At 47.4% G+C, this 19,232-nt stretch overlaps 2 protein-coding genes across 3 annotated transcripts in view; one reads left to right on the top strand and one right to left on the bottom strand.

The window, feature by feature from the left end:
• Window positions 1-778: 778 nt before the first annotated feature.
• Tomm34 (translocase of outer mitochondrial membrane 34) lies at window positions 779-16,454 on the bottom strand. Of its 2 annotated transcripts, none has more exons than XM_038331206.2 (7): window positions 16,234-16,454; window positions 11,901-12,000; window positions 10,608-10,760; window positions 7,149-7,312; window positions 4,651-4,798; window positions 1,893-2,019; window positions 779-1,707 (listed from the first exon to the last, which is right to left on the bottom strand). In XM_038331206.2, exons 1-7 carry the CDS (start codon window positions 16,358-16,360, stop codon window positions 1,603-1,605), a joined length of 924 nt encoding a protein of 307 aa, XP_038187134.1. In that variant the 5' UTR covers window positions 16,361-16,454; the 3' UTR covers window positions 779-1,602. The 2 variants fall into 2 exon arrangements, with proteins under 2 accessions (XP_038187134.1, XP_038187135.1); XM_038331207.2 differs by lacking the exon at window positions 16,234-16,454 and adding an exon at window positions 15,790-16,210.
• Window positions 16,455-18,765: 2,311 nt separating this feature from the next.
• The window catches only part of Stk4 (serine/threonine kinase 4), an 88,524-nt gene continuing 88,057 nt past the window's right edge, over window positions 18,766-19,232 (top strand). The window contains exon 1 of the mRNA XM_038331502.1: window positions 18,766-18,873. Coding sequence (XP_038187430.1) covers window positions 18,839-18,873 — 35 coding nt within the window. The 5' untranslated portion in view covers window positions 18,766-18,838. The remainder of the gene's footprint in view (window positions 18,874-19,232) is intronic.

Genomic DNA, 19,232 nt, shown 5'->3' with positions numbered 1-19,232 from the left:
CAGATCTCATTACAGATGGTTGTGAGCCACCATGTGGTTGCTGGGAATTGAACTCAGGACCTCAGGAAGAGCAATCAGTGCTCTCTTAACCTCTGAGCCATCTCTCCAGCCCTCGAGACAGGTCTACACATATCCCCAGAACTCTTTGAGGGACCTCTATACTAATTTCCACAGTGGGTAGCTTCCCCCTTTACTTTTTATGGTGCGGGGTCTTGAACCTGGGCCTTGTACATGCTAGGCAAATGCTCTATCACTGAGCTGTATCTCCAGCGCTTAGCTTTTTCTTCTGATCTCAGTTCATGCTATACTTACCAGTGGACCTTTACCTCGTCATGGAGGCAGGCAAGACAAACATTGAGTGCTGGACAGCTTCTCCATGATGCCTAAGTCAGGTGCAGCTTTATACTCAGGCAGCTATCTGATTAACCGTCTTCTCACAGGGCCACTGCCCTGAGAGCAGGGACCATCTTGTTACCCTGTTTCCCTTGGACTATACACAATGCCTGGGCTGTTCCAAAATTTTGCTCAGTAAACAGATGAATGTCCAAAAACCAGTGGCTGTTTTTTTTCATAGATCATTCTATATAGTTAAGGAAATAAGTGAAAATATATTTAAATTAGCATTTCTTTTACAGGGTTGAAATTCAGTAATAGGAAAGGTACATGTAAGCTGTAGCTTGCTTTTATTTTCTGTTTTGTGCTACAGTCAACAAAGCACAATTTTTATCACTGCTGAGTTTCTGGTGCAAGGCTAAGACAAACGTGCAAAAGCAGATTGTACAGATGAAAATCTTTTAATGCAACAGCAACACACAGTTTCAATAAAATCAGTTCAATTAACTTCAACATATTAACAACAACAAAAACAAAGAAGCCTGAGGGGCTGCTGTTGGGGAAAAGGTCAGTTCCTGCTCAGACTGGAGGGACACGAATCTCAAGGAGGCCTCTCTCCCCATCCCAGGAGGAATTTGGGCTCTTTGAACCGTAGGTAGCTCCATACAGAAGGCAACAGCACAGAGCCTCCAAGGGTCAGGCTCTGCCTTCCCACAAAGGGCCTGGACTAAAGGCACTGGGGCTCAACACAGGACACTGTGCCAAGGACAGGGTGCAGACAACAGCTGTACCCTTGGGGAAATGGCAGCCTTGGAGAACCAGCTCAACAGGCCGCTTCGGGTGTAGGTAAGCCAGCACTTTAGCCTGTCAACACTACCCTCCCAGCTCAGATTAACTGAAGAGGTGTGGTATCTTGGGACACCACAAGGGCAACAATCGGTCTGCGGCACATCTGGGTCATGACAATCGCCAAGTACTTTGTTGACAAGGACCAGGCAGAAGCAAGGGGATGAGCCCAGGGCTGTAGCTTCACACTTTAGCTCCAGTGGGGACCTTTCTGAAAAAAATGTCCTGTGCTTGTCAGTAAATGGTCTTAACTTGAACAAGCGAAGCTTCTCAGGTGGAAGGCTGCTACCTCTCCAAGGGGCCAAAGTGGGGTTGCTTTTGCACTCCCTTAGGGGCATGCTGGGTTTTGGGGGCAGATGCAGGGGAAGCCCCTAGCTTCTCTGGGAAGGTCAGGTAGAGGGTTCCTGTTGCCCTCTTGGGGTTTTAGTTCATGTTCTGGTTGACTTCCTGCCGTAACTTCTGTGCAGGGCCGTTCCTGGGTTCAATTTGTAGGAGGCTGCTAATATCTGCAAGGCTGGATTTATAGTCCTAGGAGAAAGAAAAGAGGAGTTGGGAAGGGACCGAGGAGGTGAGAACCAGCTGGAGAACCAGGAGGTGGTTTTCAAACCCTAGACTGGAGCCAAGGCAGGGCCCGGGAGACAGACCACAGCAAGCGCCAGCACCAGCATACATCTCTGCAGTTACAGCTGGGCCTCTGGGCAGGGACTGTTTACCTTCAGGGCCTTGTAGGCTTGAGCCCGTCTGTAAAAGGCCTTCACATTCTTCCCGTCCAGCTTGAGGGCTTCTGTGCAGTCCTTTACTGCCTCCTTGTACTGTTTCAGGACCAGATGGCAGAGCGCTCTGATGTGGAAAGACCATTGCAGAAGCTCAGTCACTTGTGGATCCCCACATGCAAGATGGAGGCAGCTGGGGATGACCTGATTTGCTAAGCACCCATTCTGCGCTGTTGCTTTCCACCTCAATCCTCTCAAGTCTAGCCTTACCTCCCTCCCATGATGGAGGCTTATGTGTGCATGTGACTGCCACATGTGTGCTGGTGCCTAGGGAGGACAGAAGGTGTTGGATCACCTGGAGTTAGAGTTACAGGTGGCTGTGAGCCACCATGAGGAAGCTGAGAACTGAAACCTGGTCCCCGGGAAAAGCAGCCAGTGCTCTTAACTGATGAGCCATTTCTCCAGCTCCCTAGCCTTTTTTGCAGATGCAAAGGCTATGAGAAGCTTCATCACTGGCTTAGGAGTCAAGGGACTTGTCCAAGACCTACTAGTGAGGGGCAGAGCTGGACTTTAGACCAGTGGTTCTGAAGGAACCCTGAGCCTGGCCTTGCGCACTTCTGCTGTTCACCACCCTTCATCAGGTTCTTTCAGCAAAATTCCCAAAGCATTTCCCAAGAAAAAACAAGTACATGAATATTAATCCTAATTAACTGTGCATGCTGGTGTTTCAGGGGTGGAGTGTAAAGATGTAAGCAATTATTTTGGAACAATCAACAGTAAGATGAATTGGGCCAGGTATAGAGTACAGGTCAGCACTGAATAGGGTCTCCAGCACTGTGTATCAACTAGACAATTTAAATGTGTATTTAAGGTACTTACAAGTTTCCAACTTCCCATACTTTGAAATGTCTCACAATAAAAATGTGGACAATACCCACTGTGATTTCTCATCATTCAAGCCTGGTCCTTTCTTCAAAGACGATCACTAGAAGGAAGCCGTCACCTTGGCCCTCATCACTGTTTCAGTGGCCACAGAGCACTCACTAGTTGGATATGGCATCATTTGTTTTACCAAATACCTCTCTGCAAGTATTTTCACTGTTTCTAGCATGTTAAGTATAGAACGTGGCAGTAAACTCCCTTGGGGAGGAGGCCGCTAGATCAAGGGACACTAATAGCTTAAATTCTGCTAATGCCAGGCACTCTGAAGAAGTTACCAAGAATCTCTTTTCCTGTAACTGTAACAAACCTGCGCCTCAAATTTTAATTTCTGTGAAGATGGAAGAAAATGGTATTTTAGTTACTTTTTTCCTGGTCCTGCTGGGCACCGCACCCAGGGTGTTGTGTTGGTGCTATAAACATGAAAAGCTGAGCATCTTTACATAGGCGTTTTCATATAAAACCAAAGCTATCCAATTTATCCTTACTACTTCTGTGGTTTTCCTTCTGCGCTGTAGGTTCTCCCACAATTGTTTTGTTTTTACATTTGACTTGTGTTCTTCTAAAACTTTATTTAAAAACAGAGAAGAATTTGTATTTAACCCCCACATAGCCAACCCAACCTTATTTACTGAATGATACCTCTTCGCCCCACACTTAAACTAAATGTTGATTCTTTTATTTTTTCCTGATAAATTCTGGAATCATCACAGCTAAAATGCAAACACAAAACAAAAATCTAACCGGGCTGGAGTACAGGTCAGTGGCAGAGTGCTGGCCTAGCATGCATGAGGCCCCCAGTATGATGCCCAAGGGGAAAGACCACTTATTAAATGAGCATATTATAAACGAAGGGAAGTAAGTGTAGCCAGATACATTTGCTTAAAGAACAGTATGTAAACAAAATTCTTCCAAGCCATGGTAAAAATACAGTATTTGTTTAGAAGAATGAGCTAATAGGTATCTTGGAGCATCAAGGCCAAGGAGCTTAGAGAAAGGAGGGAGTTGATGCCACAAACACGGAGCAAGTGGGTCACAAAGCTTCTTTTTACAAGTTAGCCTAACACATGAAGTACCCTGGTTCAATCAGCTCAGAGCTTAGACAGTGCCTTGATTTTCTCAACTTTAAACCAGTAATACCTGTCTGCCATCTATACTGCTGAGCATCAGTGTAGAACAGTAAGTCCCACTCAACAGTGTGTGTGTACATGTGCATGCCCCATCTCTGCCACCTACACACCACTGAGCACCAGTATAGAGCAGCGAGTCCCACATGAAGGGGGAGAGGTGCTTTGGCTCCTGGGCTTTCCACTCACTGCTCCCCAATAGCAGTTCCTGCTGCAGAGCCTGCTACAGGCACAAGGGTCTGCGCTCTGTCAGATCGTACCCTTTCTTCCTATTCTAGCCAGACAATTAGGTACTCCACTCGCTGGGCTCTAGGCCAGAAGGGACAGAAATAGGTGGATAAGAGCAGCCATGGGCAGAGAGCAGGCGAGGGAGCTGTGTTGACACTGAAAGCTTAAGATTCTGGGATGAGGGCTAGGACAGATAATGAAGACAACTGTGGAGCATCTCTTTAATCTCCACCCCTTTATCGGTGCTGCTGTTAATTCCTTGCTCAGCACTGAAGTAGGTGGGAATGCACATGACTACCTGAAAAGGACCCAAACCCCTCCACAATCAGGAGTCCAAGTATTTTCTGAGCTACATCCCAATCCCTGGAGCCCACGGGAGGCCAGCACTCTCCCAGTGAGCCACACCCCAGCCTTCAGAAAAGCCTTTGGAGAATCCCCGAGGCCAGCAGCTGCGCAGAAGATACCTGTTGCTGTACGTGGCAGATTCCAGGCTACTAAACAAGAGGCTTTCACTGTACTTCTCAATAGCTTTCTTATGGTTGCCCTTCTTTACAAGCTCATTGCCTTCTTCCTTCAGAACTTTGGCTCTCTCCATATCCCCAGCAGAAGGCACTAGACACAAATTCAGAGAGGAAAAAAAACCATGGATCAGGGGCTCAGATGAGATCGGCACCATCTGTTTTAAGCCAGGGACTGCCTGGGCGGCTGCAAACCATTCTTTCTGACTACTCGGTCCTCTAATCAGTGGCTTCTAGTCAACTAAAGGTTTTCACTAGAAGATGGAGCCTTACAACACACACATGCACATCATATACATGATAAAAAGCAAGCCAGGTTTACTCATAGCACTGCCACTGGGTAGCTGGAATGTTCTGCATGACCCACTTAACTTCAGTACCTCAGTTTCCTCCCCAGTGTGAAGGGCTATGTCAGGATCAGCTGTGAGAATAATACCGAGGAAGTGGAGAACAGCCTACAAACTTAATAGAGGCATCCGGAAAGGAGGCTGTGCCTTCTAGGTTTCAGAAAGGGGCTGAAGAGGGCTTGTCCTGCTTTACTGTGAGTATCCACTTTCACCTGCCACACGCAGCTCTGATCCAGCCCTTAAGGGGAGAGAGCAGAGAACAAGGAGAAACCCACGCTGCTCACACTTCAGTGTTGTAAGGCCCTTTGCCGTGTGGCTCCAATGAATTGTCCCAGTCTCATCTCACAGCACCACATCTAATCTTTAAAAGCTGTCATGGTAAACAGTCAATATTTACAACCAGGGCAAAGTTGTGGGAATAAAATTAGCACCCCAGCTCGTCCCCTGTTTAGGAGTTATTATTAGGACCCAAAGCCCTGTGGATCCTCCTCAGCCCACCCACTCTTGAAAGAAACTATTCTGACTCTGTGCTTCCCCCTCACGTAAGCTAACTATCTCAATCTATATAAACTACATCTATGGATATAAAATCACCTATAAGCCACTTGCCACGGAGCTTCATAGAAGGGAGCAAGTGTTTCTATACAGTCGTTTACAGCCTGGTTGTTTCCCCCTCAACATCCCATTCCTGAGATTTGTCTGTGTCAATACACGGACCTGTAGTTGATAATTTTCACTCCCAAAATTCCTTGTTTGTGGAGACCTGGGTTATTTCTAGTTTTGTTTTGCTATTACCAAACATTCTGTGGTGAACATTCTGTAGGGTGGATGCATGCAGACTTAGTTTCACCTGGGCTCTGAAATATTTTCCCCACAGCCCACAGCCATGTTTACTTATGCATTTCCCGTCTCTAGTTTCTTCCACTGCCTCTGACCTCAATTTTCCTCCCTAACGACCTCATCCTTTGAGCTCCAGTTCAAGATATTACTTTTATCACCTGCCCCAGTGTGAACCTTGACTTCTCGATTTAAACTTCCCAAACACTAACAATTCCATGGCACCTGCTTTTCCTCCATGTATCATAAAGCATCATCACCGTGACTCAGTTTCTCACTAGGCCAGGAGCTCCCTTAACGGTCAAGTTGTCCCCTGTGCTCCACTGTTTAGCACAGGGCCTAGAACACATGGTTCAGTGATCTAGAGGAACAAATAAATAGTCAGGTACCTTGAGGCCATCTAGTTCATTAGCACTCTGCAATCTCCTTCTCATAGTGGAAAACAACTACCTGGCTCTCATATGCAGTACAGGGAGCTTCCTGCAGAGGAGTCATGAGTGCCCTCTTCCACTACCAGAGACTGACTTATTGATAAAAGAGCCCTATCCCTGTCCCTTCTGTACTCCCGTCTTGACTCATGCTTGCTAGCCCGGGACAGTTCTCCTGGACCATAGTGAGAGCTTCCCAGCAGACAATCTCCTGCAGCAGGTGCCCAGCTCTGTCTATCTGCTTATTCACCCTTCTCCAGAGTCACCCAGGACAAGTGATCTCAGGGAGGCAGCACTTTCTAGATATGGGGGTGCTCCAAGGGAGAGGAGGCTGAGACAGTTACAAACTTCATTTCCTGGTCACAGGAGTTGGTGATCAATTAATTACACCAGGACACTGGGAAAATATAAGCTAAGTACATAGAAAGTATCTTTTAAGTAGTTAGCTGAAAAACAAGCAGAAGAACTAGTGAGCTGTGGGGTAGGTAAAAGTGGGATGGGGTTTGGAATGACATGTATAATTCTGAGCTAATACATTTTCTTCATTATTTTGCCAGGTTGGAAGTTCCTGTTCTTATAACCAAAAACATTCTGAGCAACACACTCCAAGTACTGCTAGAGAATGAGAGCTAGCACGTGTACCCGTGTGCCAGGCTAGGTTTACACATCTTGTATTACTTAAGCCTTTCACTGACGACATCACTGTACAATCAAGGAGACAATCTCTAAGAAGCTGGACCTTTTAATTATGTTTTTCACTTCATTTATTTCCTAACAGCTAAACAAGGCCAATTTCTAGAAGGCGACTCTAAACTTCTTAGAAAGAGCTCACCTCTGCTCTTTGTAGTTTCTTTGGATTTGTTTTTAGCTGTCTCTTTGTGATTCTCCGAAGGCAAAGAATTCCATCTCTTCTGGGCTGAAACAGGCACCACAGGAATAGGGGGCAGCTTCAGGCGCCATTCAGGCCCAAGTGAGTCCATGAGAGCTCTAGTGATTCTGGAAGAAGAGGCGGAGTTACAGGTAGTGTCTGGCCAGGTCACACCCAAGGGATGGAGGCTCCTTCACAAGGCAGGGCATACTCCCACATTCCCCATCGTATTTCTCACATGCTCTAGCAGATGAACAGAGTCTACTACCCATCAACTCCTTCTTAGATCTGACACCACAGTACACTTTCCCTTAGCTTGGCTGCCATACGTGAATTTTAAGGTCCCCTGCTACTTGTTAAGATAAAGTTTACATATACACCCCCCAAGAAAGGATCCCATTAAAAATACATACATATTTTCTCCATGAAACTAGTACAAAGCATGCAAACACTTATTTGCTTACTGTTCAGATTTTAAGTGTCAACCTTAGCCCATCCAGCAATATTAAAAAATCCTCAATGGTCCCCATTTGCAGGCTAACATGGCCGGTGAGCTCTGACTCTCTCCCTCCTCTCCATTCCTACTGTGTGTCACACAAACCCTGGTCCTCAGGCTGGCTCAGTGGTCGGGTGTTTGCCCAGCACATACAAGGCTAGGTTTGATCCTCAGCACTGCAAAAACAAGCAAGCAAACAAGCTTTCCCCCTCTTGACCTTTATTATGCACATCTCTCCTCTGCTTCCGTTTCCCATTCCTACTCTGGAGATCTAGCTAACTCCTGCTTATTTCATTTTCAACTTAAAATGGTGTTCTTTGCCCATGATGTCCGTGTTGTTAATGGAAATGGATTTTCGGCACCTAGCACATCCCCTGGCTCTCACCAGGACAGTGTGTCCTACACGAGTGAACAAAACTCCTATAGCCATGTTCCGTGTCACAAGAATGAAACCACACAAACTGAAACTACAACAAACTTACAGCCTCTTACTAAGCAGTTTCCTGTTGGCTCAGCTACCCCAATTCTTTGCAACCCTATTCCCTAACATTTTTTCAAAGCATTCTTCCTTATACACCAAATAAAAACCCGCCTGCCTGGGTGCTTGAGAGATAACTCAGTGTGTTAAGAACACTTGTTTGGTTTCCAGCACCTACATGGTGGCTCACAACCACCTGTAATTCCAGTTTCAGGGCATCCCACATCCTCCTTTGACCTCTGAGGGCACCAGGCATGCAAACACTCATATTCATAAAACAAACACACACGATGGGGAAACTATCAACTGATAGTTTCAACCAATCACATTTAGTTAGGGTGTGGCCACCTAGAGCTCAGGTAGAAAAACCCAGGGATGCAGGTGCACACTCTCTCTGTGGTGCCCGCTGGACCTATAGTATTTCAAAACTCCCATTCTTATAGTGTGTTTCACCTTTTTTTTTTTTTTTCTTTTCTTTTTTTCTTTTTCTGGTTTTTCGAGACAGGGTTTCTCTGCAGCTTTTTTAGAGCCTGTCCTGGAACTAGCTCTTGTAGACCAGGCTGGCCTCGAACTCACAGAGATCCGCCTGCCTCTGCCTCCCGAGTGCTGGGATTAAAGGTGTGTGCCACCACCGCCTGGCTACGACCACCTGCTTCTTAACTGCAGGTAAAATGCGAACAGTTGCATCAAGCTCCTGCTGCCATGATGGAATGGATGCTTTAACTGGGGGCCAAAATAAGCCTTTGACCTCTACAAGGCTTTTGTCAGGGCACCCTATCACAGCAACATCAAGAGCTGTTCAGATAGTGTTCATTCAATCTACTTCTCTCCTGTCACACAGAGCCAACTGTTCCATGAAATTCTGGGTCCCATCCCTACTTCTCTCAGGGAGCTCACCCCAGCAGGGCAGCATCTTTCTCTTCCACCTGCACCATGTCTCCCAAGTGACTCCTCCCCTGGACATCCCTTACCACCCCAGCTATATTGCTGTCTCCCTTCATGACATCACTACTGTTGCAACTGCCATCTGCTTCTGAGCTCACTGAAGTGCTTCTCTCAACTTCACTAGTGACTTCACTTGAGAAGCACCCTCTGGTCTCCTCCTTCCCAGCCATCAATCTCCTGGAGCAGCCTGTGCTGGCCACTCCCATACTTAACGCTGCACTGACTACACTGAGCCTGTGCAATACTGACTAGCACTCCCGCCGAGGCCAAGAGCTGTTAAGGACAAAGTTATGTCTCATGCAGCAGCTCCTTGTGCAAAGTTTGGCACAGAACTGGCAGTGTTTGATGAATGACAAAAGACTCAAAGAGAAAACTGGGTATTGACAAAAGTCAATCAAGAAACCAAACATAGACCACATTAAATTATTACTCTGGGGCTGGGCTTTCTAGCAGCCCGCATGAAGGGGAATCATGATCAAATATACAAACAAGGATCTAGGAGAAAGAAACTAGTCATGGCTCAGGAGACCAGAGAGATGCTTTCACACTTACAACATCCCATCCAGCAGCAGTCTAGCTCCTGTGCCTCTTACTCTCCAGTTAGAGTTAGCACTCTGAACACAAGTGGGGTCTTAATCTCTTTTCAATTTTGCTATCCTCCACTGAGCCTCCTACACTTTAGTGCATGAATAAATGTGCACATGCAGACAAAAACAAACAGCAATCTCAATAACTCTGACTTCACTATTTTTAACTAAGTAAATTTGTATGAGTCTGTCCACTGGAGCGTGAGTGCCCATGGATGCATCAATCACTTTGGAACTAGAATTATAGAAGGTTGTGAGCTGGCCAATGTAGGTGCTGGGAATTGAACTCAGGTCCCCTGCAAAAGCAGCAAGCATGCATCTGCTAAATACAGCAGTAGACTATCCTTATATACTGTCGACAATATTAAGAGTTTTCCAAGTCTCTGGGGCCAGCCTGGTCTACATAGTGAGTTCCAGGCCAGCCAGAGCTACATAGTGAGATTGTCTCCAAAACAAAGAAAAAAAAAAAAAACAAAAAAAAAAACATGACTTTCTCCAATAAATGGAGCGCAAGAGATGCTTGTCATGTAAGCATTAGGGCCTGATTCTGACTACTGAGCACTTGAATAAAAAGCTCAGCATGATAGTGTATGTCTGTAATAATCCCAGAGAGGCAGACAGGAGGGTCTCTGGAGGTTGCTGGCCAGTTAGTTTAGCCAAATTGATGTGCTTTGTCAATGAGAGACTGTCAAAAAATATGGTTGGGCGTGATAAAGGAAGACACCAATCAACCCATGGCCTCTACATGTACACACACACACACACACACACACACACACACACACACACACACACACACACGTTTTTCAAGCATAGTCAAAGGGTCCACACTCAGAAAACAACTGAAGCAGCCCAAGGCCAATCAAGGGAGCTGGTTCCACGTAATATGGAGAAGTTCTACAGTGCACTGGGCTTACCTGTTGATGCCTTCCAAGGCTGATGCCACACTGTTATCAATTTGCAGCACAGTCTTATAGTCGACATAGGCCAGTGTGTACTTCTCCAGGGCTTCATATGCAGATGCTCTTCGCAGCAAGGGTTTGATGCTGAAGGGAACCAAGGCCAGCGCTCTAGAACAGGATGCAAAAATGTCACCTGTCTGCTAGACCAACAGAGTTCCCCAACAGTGTACTGATTCAGCGAGGGTCAAATGTTGCAGTCAGCATGAGTTTAATTTCTGGCAGAAAGATACCATTTAGGATAGGTAGGGAATCTTCAACTTAGACGGAAAGGGAAAGAAAGCAGAGAACCACTAATGGAAGTTATGTGCATCTGTATCAATTTTTATGTCCTCTACCCCCAACCCAATGAAGAGAAGAAGCCTCACAGATTTCACACTGTGGTCTGCACTGTAACTTTACTACCAATAGCCATGGGATCCCAGGCAAATCACTTTATCATCCCAGTCTTTGGCAACTCATTCTGCTCTGGGAAGGAGGATAAACTTACCATCATTACAGAGTGAATACCTGTGAAAGAGAAAAAAACCTAGCAGATTCCATGAGTGTGCCTCTCTCCCTATTCCTCCCATGCATGTAAAACAGCATCACATCTAGGATTAGCCAGATGAACCCAGTTAGCAGACTAGTTTATGCTAGCTAGTTCAGCAATGATGAACAAAGGTTAGCTGCAAGAATGGGATAGGAAAAACTGTCCAATGTCCTGTACAACTGTTACTGACAGATTTTTGCTTCTTTCTTTCTCTTGCCCCTCATCCACCGCCTCCTTTTGAGACAGGGTCTCACTATGTAGCCCTGGCTGGCCTGGAACTCATGTAACAGGCTAGCCTTGCTCTCACAAAGATCTGCCTGCCTCTGCCTCCTGAACACTGGGATTAAAGGTGTCCCACCATTTCTGCTTCTTTAGATGGTTGGTTAACACCTGTCCCCTTTTATTCTTCCCTCCCACATCATCCCAGGAAAAGCAAGTCAGTCCCAATAACTGTATCTTACCTCACATCAATGTCACAGAGGCTTTACTGCCTACCTCTAACTTCCTATCCATTCTAACTTCCTACACCATTCTCAGAAGCACCGAGCCAAAACTCAAAAACAAAGACCTAGTAGGGCCTGTCATTCTAAATGGCCTGATATTTAGTGACACTTTATAAGATCTGTCACAGAGAGAAATGATGGGATTTTTCTAAAGAAGAAACCTGGTTTGCTCTTTGGAAACCCTCAGGCATTCCAGAGCCTCCCTGGGCCACTTACGAAGTGCAATCTTTGATGCAGTCTGTGCAGTTCCCATCCTTCAAGTAGCACGCTGCACGGTTGGAGTACAGAACGCTTTCTTCCTCGGGGTCTGCAGAACCTGCCCGGATGGAGGCAGGAAGAGCAAGATCATGAGTTGGGAGGGAGATGTCAGAGGACACAGGGATGCACCTCACACCCGGAACTCTCTAGGCTTTGGGAAAAGGCAGCAGAGGTACTGTAGCCTAACAAGGCTTCTATCAGGAAGGATAGCACATTTGCCGTTCTTGTCCGACAGTGGGGAAATCGAGATTCTGCCATTCACAAGAACCTTATTTATTCCTCATTAAGCACCGAACTTGGTACCAGAAATAAGGACTAACATGAAACAGCTGGCTTCTTGCCTCAGAGAAAGCAATGCCTAACTACTTGGGTGTGTGGCTAACTTTATTATAGAAAGTATGGGAGACTCAGTGGAACAAGGAAAAGGACAATAATAAATGCCTGGAAGAGGGAGTAACCCAGAGTTGGTGGGAAATGCAAGCTAGAGAGCAGTTAGTTAAATCAGGAAAGACTTTTCCAGAAAAAGGGTAACAGGGTGGGGCCTGCCAAGTCTACTGGCAACTCAATCAAAGTGAATTACCCAAAAGGGACAATTATCAGTCATTTCTCTAAAGCCAATGCTTACTATCAGCAGTCACAGAGGCTCAAATCTCTGTGACTATAATCATTTGAGCTTTTAAAAATTTACTTTGTGTACATGCGCCCACGGCGCACATGAAGGTCAGAGGACAACCTGAAGGAATCAATTCTCTCCTTCCACTATGTGGGTCTAAGGAACAGAACTCAGATATCAGACTTGGCAGCAAGTGCCTTTACCTGCTGAGCCACCACACAGACCTCCGATTTTCATTAAAAATATTTTTTATTGAGAATTTTGTTAAATGTATTTTGCCGTTATCAGCCCCCACTGTCCCCAACCTCCTGGACTCAACTGCACTTCCACATTCCCCAACTTTGTACTCCCTTTTTTTAAGTTATCTTTTATTTTATTGGTGTTTTGCCTGTATGTATGTCTGTGTGAGGGTGTTGGATCCTGGAGAGACAGTTGTGAGCTTCCAAGTGAATACTAGGAATTGAACCCAGGTTTCTAGGAAGGCCAGTCAATGCTCTTAACTGCTGATGCATCTTCCAGTGCCCTTCCCTTGATTTTCATTTTAAAAGAAATTTTCAACTACGTTTTACTCATTAGCATGAGCCACAAAATACTCCAAACACAGGAAATAAGAAAACAGTTAGTGGTGACCACATTAACTCCTAGGTATATAGTCCAAAGGTCTTACTGAAAAATTCGATTTGGGCATTAAACTGTATGATATTCAGTATTCACTACTTTAGCAAAACTACTTGTTCCCATCCCAGTCCCCTTTTCTGGGTCAGGCCTCACTATTCAGGTTGGCCTTGAACTAGCAATCCTCTTGCCTCAGCCTCCCAGAGTACTGGGGCTACCTGACTCACGCCATCACACCTGTTTCATTTCTTTACTTTTTAACTCAAAACAAACTGCTGGTGTGGTGGCACAGCCTTTCTTCCATCTTACTATGTGGAGAAAACTAGCCTTGACCTTCCACCAGCCTTCTTATTCCAGCCTCCTGAGTGCTAGGGTAACAGGTGGGCACCTCCACACCCTCACTCACTCGTTCATTTACTCTGGAGCAAGGTCTCACTATGTAGCCTAACTGGCCTGGAGGACGCTACATAGACCAGGCTGGCCTCAATTTTTTTTTGAAATGGCTAAAGCTCCATCTATCCTCATCCTTGTCCCTGGAGACCAGCACAGTCCCCAAGCTGCTGTGTGAATTCTCAAAGGGCTGTCCATTTTAGTACACACAATTAATAGATAAGATACAGTATCATTAAAGTGTTTCCCAAGGGGCATCCCATTGCCTATCCTTTAGTAACTTGCTTCAGGAAGTATGATACCATGTTGCCACTTGATATCTTTCATTCAATACTAACAATAAGGAACATAGTAAGTTTATACCCCTTTCTCTCTTCTCTTGGGCCAAAAAAATACAGAAGTAAGCCTTGCCATAAGGAACAAGTACAAGCACTTAAAAACCAGTAATCCATCAAGTCAGCAAAGCATAGTGTTGTTCACAAGCAGCGGGTGTGTTGGGAAGGTTCTTAGAACCACAAATGGTCTGGGCAATTAATTCAACCCTTCTGAGCACTTGTGTGCAACTACACTTGAAGGCTCCCCTGTGACCTTTTTTTCTTTTAAATAATTTATTTATTTTTATTTTATGTGCATTGGTGCTTTGCCTGCATGTATTCTGTGTGAGGGTGTTGGACACCTAGAAGTGTAGTTACAGACAGTGAGCCTCCATGTGGGTTCTGTTAGTGCTCTTAACCACTGAGCCAGCTCTCCAGTACCCCTTCCTTCTGAGAAGTCAAGAGAATTGCCAACATTGTCACATAGAAAATCAGTAGTAGGATCAGAACAAAAATCCAATAACAGGTTAACTATTTTAGGGGTCTCAGAATGAACCCCCACAAAAGTATAGCTTTTCTGGGCTAACAGTGATTATGCTTATTCAGGGAAGGGAGCTCTGAATGAAAGAAGGCAACTTCAGAGTCCTCAGCAACTTCATGATGTGGGGCTGACATAGCACGTGGAGCCCAAGGTTTCCAGGGAGAAAAACCAGGTAGCTTGAAACTTTTGGAGAAATGTTGAGAATTTACGGAGAAGTCTAGCTAATGATTAAAAATTTGGATTGACTGGCCAGGCAGTGGTGGCACATGCCTTTAATCCCAGCACTCCGGAGGCAGAGACAGGTTGATCAAGGCCAGCCTGGTTTAGAGAGCTACTTCCAGGACGGAGGCCAGGCCGCAGAGAAACCCGTCTCTAAAAAACCAAAAAGGAGGTGGGAGGTCTGGAGAGACACGGCTGTGGGTTGAATGCATGCACTTGCAGAGGACCAGAGCTCGGTTCCCCGCCCCCCCACATCAGGAGGCTCACAGCTTTACCTCAGCCTCAGGTGAATGGTATTTTATATGCATCATTACCCTCCCCCACATATGATTACAAATAAATACAAAAACCACTGGATTCAGAAACCAGACAAATCCATATTCAAATCCTGGAGCTGACATCTTCACTGGGCAATCCTAGTCAGGCAAATAACTCTTCTAAATTTCCCATCTACAAGTGTCTAATCGTTTTGATCACAGTGAAGATGAACAATGAGAATATAGACAGGAAAAACACTCAACAAACGTCACCAAGAAAATGAGAATGAGGGCTTAGAAGCTCATACTGTTTAATCTATCTGGATCCTTTCTGATGGTTCCCTACACCTGGGATGATCGGTGTCCAAAGCATTAGACGCTGAGTTTCTCATGGGCATCCCCTCAAGTATCTTGAGAAGCTGTCCATGATTTCCTTTGTGAGGGATCCAACTCCACCACACTAACTTGTCTTCCTAGCTCTCAGAGGTCTCGTCTACTTATTCACAAACATTTGACAACTGCCCCCAGGAAGTTCGACCCTTGAAAGGACGCCATCTCGTCACATTCAGTCAGTATACGAAAGGTGTTCAACTGAATTGTAAAATGAATAGATGTGGGTTGGAGGGCGTTAGCTACATCCTCAAGGGTCAGAGGGAGGCAGGCCTGAGTAACTTAGGATACAAGCCAAGAGGACAATTAAAAAGCAGCCGGAAAAAGAGCCAAGTAAGTTTTTCATAGGATGCTAAAGTGGGGAAGATGCGGGAGCGTGGTGGGAGAGCCTGGAGGGCGGTTGGCCTGGGAAAAAGACCCAGAACACTAGGTCAACGTGAGGCCCGGGCTCTGAAGCGGGTGCAGGACGCCTGCAGGCCCGGAGGGGAAACGAGGAGCGGGTTCCTACCTCGCGCCTGCAGCAGTCGCAGCGCGCGCTCGTACAGCGCCGAGGCCTCGGCGTACTGGCCGTTGCGGAAACTCTGGTTGCCGGCTGCGCGGAGCTCTTCCACAGAATCTGAGAGTTTGGGGGCCATCCCGGGAGACCGGCAAACAGGGACCACCTCCGTTCCCCGCAGAGTAGTGCGCAACAGCTTCCGGCCGGAAGCGGAGGCTGCGTGCCCTTAAGGCCCGCAGTCGACTGGCCTGGGGCGGGGGGAGCGGGGCTAGATGGGGGTCGCAGCTAGGCGGCGAGGGACGGGAGGAAGCGCTGGATCAAGCCCTGGAGGGGGCCTGGTGTGGCGGTGGGACTAGGGGAAAGGAAAGCCCGAAGGCTGAGCCGACGTGAGACCCGGTGCGGGGGATGCAGGTGGAGGACGCAGGCCCGGAGGGGAAACGAGGGGCGGGTTCCTACCTCGCGCCTGCAGCAGCCGCAGTGCGCGCTCGTACAGCGCCGAGGCCTCGCCGTACTGGCCATTGCGGAAGTTCTGGTTGCCGGCGGCGCGGAGCTGTTCCACCGATTCTGAGACTTTGGGGGCCATCCCCGGGAGGGCCGGTAAACAGAGACCAACTCGGTTCCCAACTACCCTAGTGCGCAACAGCTTCCGGGCGGAAGCAGCCGCAGCGTGCCTTTAAGGCCGGTGGCTGCCTGGTCTCGAGGGGCGGGGTCAGACGGGGTGGGGCTAGTGGCCGGGGGCGGGCGGAAGCGTGGGCTTAGGCCCTTAGGTCTGGCCTCTCATTGTTCTCCAGGGGTGGGGCTAGGAGGGGCGGGGCTAGGAGGATCGTAGGCGGGGCCTTTGAGAACCAGGCCCTCTGCGCGTGCTCAGTCTGGGATTTGTGCTCCACGTTTCTTTCGGAATTGCGGAGGCGACCATGGCTGAATCTCAGAAGACGGGTTGTTATCCTTCGTAGGGCTCACATTTCGGAGGGCCGGGGAAGCAACTGATCCACGACCAAAAGAAGATGCACATTTCATCAGTAGATTAGTACTATGAAGAAGCAAAACGCAAGGTGATGGAAGGCTAAGGCCGTTGGCTCCCGGCACCTTCGAGGACTGCACCATTTATACAGAGTGAGACCATACACACGAAAGAATACAATGCACGTCCAAAAAAAGGGAAAAAACAAGAAGATATTAATAAAGTCCAAAGCAGCCAGCTGGGTTTGGTGGCTCAGGTCTGTAATCCCACCACATGGGATTCTGAGGCCAATATAAATGAGCCGTTTTAAAACAAAACCAAGAAAACACAATTATAGTAAATAACGTGGAGGCTTTTAGACATGAGCAGGCTAAGGAAAGCCTTTGAAGGTAATTAAGTTGAAACCTGAAATGTAAGGCATAGGATTCCAGAGAGTTGGAAAGTACCTGGCATCTTGTGGACCATAAAATGAATGTGTGAACACAGATGAATCAAGCTCTTCCACTGTGGCTGATTTCACTTCAAAACAATAGTGTGTGTGTGTGTGTGTGTGTGTGTGTGTGTGTGTGTGTGTGTTGGAGGGGCACCTTTAGTTATGTAGTATGGAGACTGCTACAGGACTATTAGGAATATCAGGCCAGTCAGGACTATAATAGTGAGAGACTCAATAGCAATGAATACACACCAATATATGCTAATTAAAAACCAAAACAACCAAACTGTTAGCAAGCAAAAAAACGCCCCGATTTGGTCCAGCATGGTGGCACATGCTCCCAGCACTTGGGGGACAAGGAAGGGCAGGCGGTCTGTTACAGGCCATCCAGGGATGTATATTGAGATACTGCCTCAAGCAAATCCTTATAAAAAAAACCCAAACTTAACCCACATAGCCACAAATGAGCTGTGAGGGCACAGTGAAGAAACCACAGAAACCTGTGAGCTTTGCTCTATCTGCCACCAAATTTTTTACTCCAGCTTGAGCTTAGCCTAGACTGTCATTTTTGACCAAGTCAGTGAGTGGTCTGCTCTTTTTGGGGGTGTGACAGATCCAAAGGAAACCTCCATCCCCCAAAAGGGCAGGCCTACTGACTAGGTCCAGGGTGACAGTCTAGGCTCAGCTTGTGCTGAATATTGTCAGGGTAAACAAAAGGATTATTGGTGGACAGACTGGTGTATTCCTCTGGAACCAAAAGGAGCCACTTCCATTATCTATCTTCCTTTGCCTGTGGCAAAGGCTACCCATAGCTCTCTGTTGACAGTAGCTGTGGTTACACATCAAAGCCCATAGTAACCACCAGGCTCCTTGGGTCCTTAGTAACAGGTACCTGTTATGAATATCAAAGTCCCCCCCCCCACACACACACACTAGCTAACATCCGGGCCCTTATCATCTCTGCTGGGTTAGCTCCTAGGCCTTTCCAGATTCAGCTAGCTCACTCCCCTCTGCGGCAGCTCTGGTTTCTAGTAATGGTAAGGTCTTTTTTTTTCTTCCGACCCGAAATTCTCTATTTTTTTCTGCCTATTTTTTTCTGCCCCCAAGAAATAGTCCTAGCCCGTCTGCTTTTTCTCTCCGTTCTGGACTCTTTCAGATGTCTCTGGCTGTTCTTATCTAACCCTGTCTCGAAAAACCAAAAAAAAACCCAAAAAAAAACAAAAACCAAAAAAATCCCAAAACCTTCCTAATCATGGAGCCGACATTTCTGTGTTTTTTTTCACTGCGCCCTAGCTTACAGGGTGCTTTGGGCTTTTCCCTCCGGCCCTAGGAAGAGTTCAATTCTCATCAAGGCCATGCTTTGCTAAACCTCACTACGCTTAGAAATTGGGGAACCCTCAGGCAATCAGGCAGAAAGTACTCAGTCCAAAGGCGAGTCAGGGAGAGGCTGTCGCTAACACTTTAGCCACTAGAGGCCGCCCCAGAGGCGCCGCTGCGGTTTCTGGCTTCTTTATGCGCGCCACAGTACCACGTGACCCACGTCGCTCAGGACCCCCCCCCCCCAGCCGCTTCCGGTAGGGGCGGAAAGCGGAAGTGTGGGAGGGTTTGCAGGGCGGGCTTCGGGAGGATGGAGCATTGAGGCGGTCTGGGCGGCTGCCGGCAGCACCATGGAGACCGTGCAGCTGAGGAACCCGCCGCGCAGGTGAGGGGCCGTAGGCTAAGGGGAGGAGAATTGGGTGGGGAGGCATGGCGCGAACTTGCTGAGGGGAGACACCCGTGTGTAAGCCCCGGGCGGAGAGGGACCCGCGAGACAGGCGACCCTGCTGCAGGAGCACCTGCTGAGTGAGGGAGCGTCCGCTGACCGGGTTAGAAAGTGGGTTCGGTCAGGGGGAGCACTCTCTGTGGGGGACTCTTCTGGGCAACCTGCGGACAAGTGAGGGAGACACTTGCCGAGGCCGGGGAAAGCCCCCCCCCCCCCGAAAAAGAGACTCGAGGACTTAATGCTGAGGGTGAGTGAAAGCGAACCCGCTGGGGATGAGCGAGGACTCACTGAGAGAGTCC

Source organism: Arvicola amphibius, chromosome 5, assembly GCF_903992535.2.
Source record: "Arvicola amphibius chromosome 5, mArvAmp1.2, whole genome shotgun sequence".
NCBI classification, from domain to species: Eukaryota; Metazoa; Chordata; class Mammalia; order Rodentia; family Cricetidae; genus Arvicola; species Arvicola amphibius.
This window is presented reverse-complemented; position numbering and strand designations above follow the sequence as displayed.

What these genes read in the sequence shown, in the direction of transcription:
- Tomm34 (XM_038331206.2), bottom strand. Translation starts at nt 16,360, where the DNA reads ATGGCCCCCAAAGTCTCAGAATCGGTGGAACAGCTCCGCGCCGCCGGC. An exon ending in GCGGCTGCTGCAGGCGCGAG is followed by an intron (nt 12,001 to 16,233) that starts GTAGGAACCCGC and finishes CCATCCGGGCAG; the next exon opens with GTTCTGCAGACCCCGAGGAA. An exon ending in AAGCCTACAAGGCCCTGAAG is followed by an intron (nt 1,708 to 1,892) that starts GTAAACAGTCCC and finishes TCTTTCTCCTAG; the next exon opens with GACTATAAATCCAGCCTTGC.